General features: G+C 45.0%; 1 protein-coding gene across 1 annotated transcript in view; it reads right to left on the reverse strand.

Annotated features, from left to right (window-relative positions):
* The window catches only part of LOC104514720 (AN1-type zinc finger protein 5-like), a 4,198-nt gene extending 3,639 nt beyond the window's left edge, over window positions 1–559 (reverse strand). Inside the window, exons 1-2 of the mRNA XM_010158471.1 lie at window positions 424–559; window positions 13–137 (exon numbers count right to left, since the gene is read on the reverse strand). Coding sequence (XP_010156773.1) covers window positions 13–137; window positions 424–559 — 261 coding nt within the window. The remainder of the gene's footprint in view (window positions 1–12; window positions 138–423) is intronic.
* Window positions 560–1,090: the final 531 nt, after the last annotated feature.

A 1,090-nucleotide genomic window follows, 5' to 3' on the forward strand; every position in this document is an offset into this window, starting at 1 on the left:
GAGCTAAATAACCCTCGGAACGTACCTTGAGTTTTCAGATGTGCTTCCAGTGGTATCTTCGCCGTCGTTTGAGCGGCCGTCCGCGCTCCGTCCGGACGTCGAGGCTGAGCCGGGAGCGGTCGACGCGCCGGCTGGGCCTATGTGACAGAGACGGGATTGCAGGAGAACACGGTGTGGGGAACAGAAATGCGCGTGAAGGCTGAAGAGCGAGCGGGCCGGAACAACGGAACGTCTCACGTAAAAATATATAATTTTTAATTGTGATTTGAAGAACTCTTTTCTTTAATATTCATAATTTCGGCATGCAGCGCTCCGAAGCTCTCTGGAAACACATTCCCTGATTCCTCTCATCACTCATTTTACTTCCAACACATGCACACACCCCCCAAAAAAATAAAAAAAAATTGGGATTTGAACCGTTACCCATCCTGTTCTGCTGACGCTGAAGTTGTTCTTTGTAGCACACGGAACACAGCCCGGTCGTCCGAGGATTGCCGTAAAATCCGCAGCCCGTCCTACATGGCATGGGGCCCGGCAGCTGGTTCGTCTCCTGTGCCATTTCCCTGGAGGAAATAATAAACAAGGATCGCGTTAATGAAGCGGCGTTTTGCCCTAATAACAACCGCTATTTAATTGTTGGAACACTCAAACTCAACCCTAATAACAACAGCTATTTAATTATTGGAACGCTCATTCAAATAATTAATTATTTGAATGCTCATGAAAATATTTAATTATTTGCATCATCAATCTACCTCAGCTCTTTCTTGCAGACTGCGGGCACTTCCGAAAAACGACAGCTGAAACCTGACACTTAGGCACTGAAGTGTGTAAGCAGACCCCAAATTTACCCTAATAACATCAGAAAAGGAACACCAATGCGAACGAATTTAAAATCATTACTAAAACCTGGGGACTGAGGCAGCAATGGAGCTGGCTAATTAAATAAATACCTATTTGTCTGAAAGCCCTCAGCTAGAAAATGGACCGGGAGAAAAAAAAAAAAATTCAGAATGCCCTCAGCTAGAAAATGGACCAGAAAAAAAAAAAAAAATCGGAAAGCCCTCAGCTAGAAAAAGGCACGGGAAAA

Source organism: Eurypyga helias, unplaced genomic scaffold (genome assembly GCF_000690775.1).
Source record: "Eurypyga helias isolate BGI_N326 unplaced genomic scaffold, ASM69077v1 scaffold26219, whole genome shotgun sequence".
In the NCBI taxonomy this organism is placed as follows: Eukaryota; Metazoa; Chordata; class Aves; order Eurypygiformes; family Eurypygidae; genus Eurypyga; species Eurypyga helias.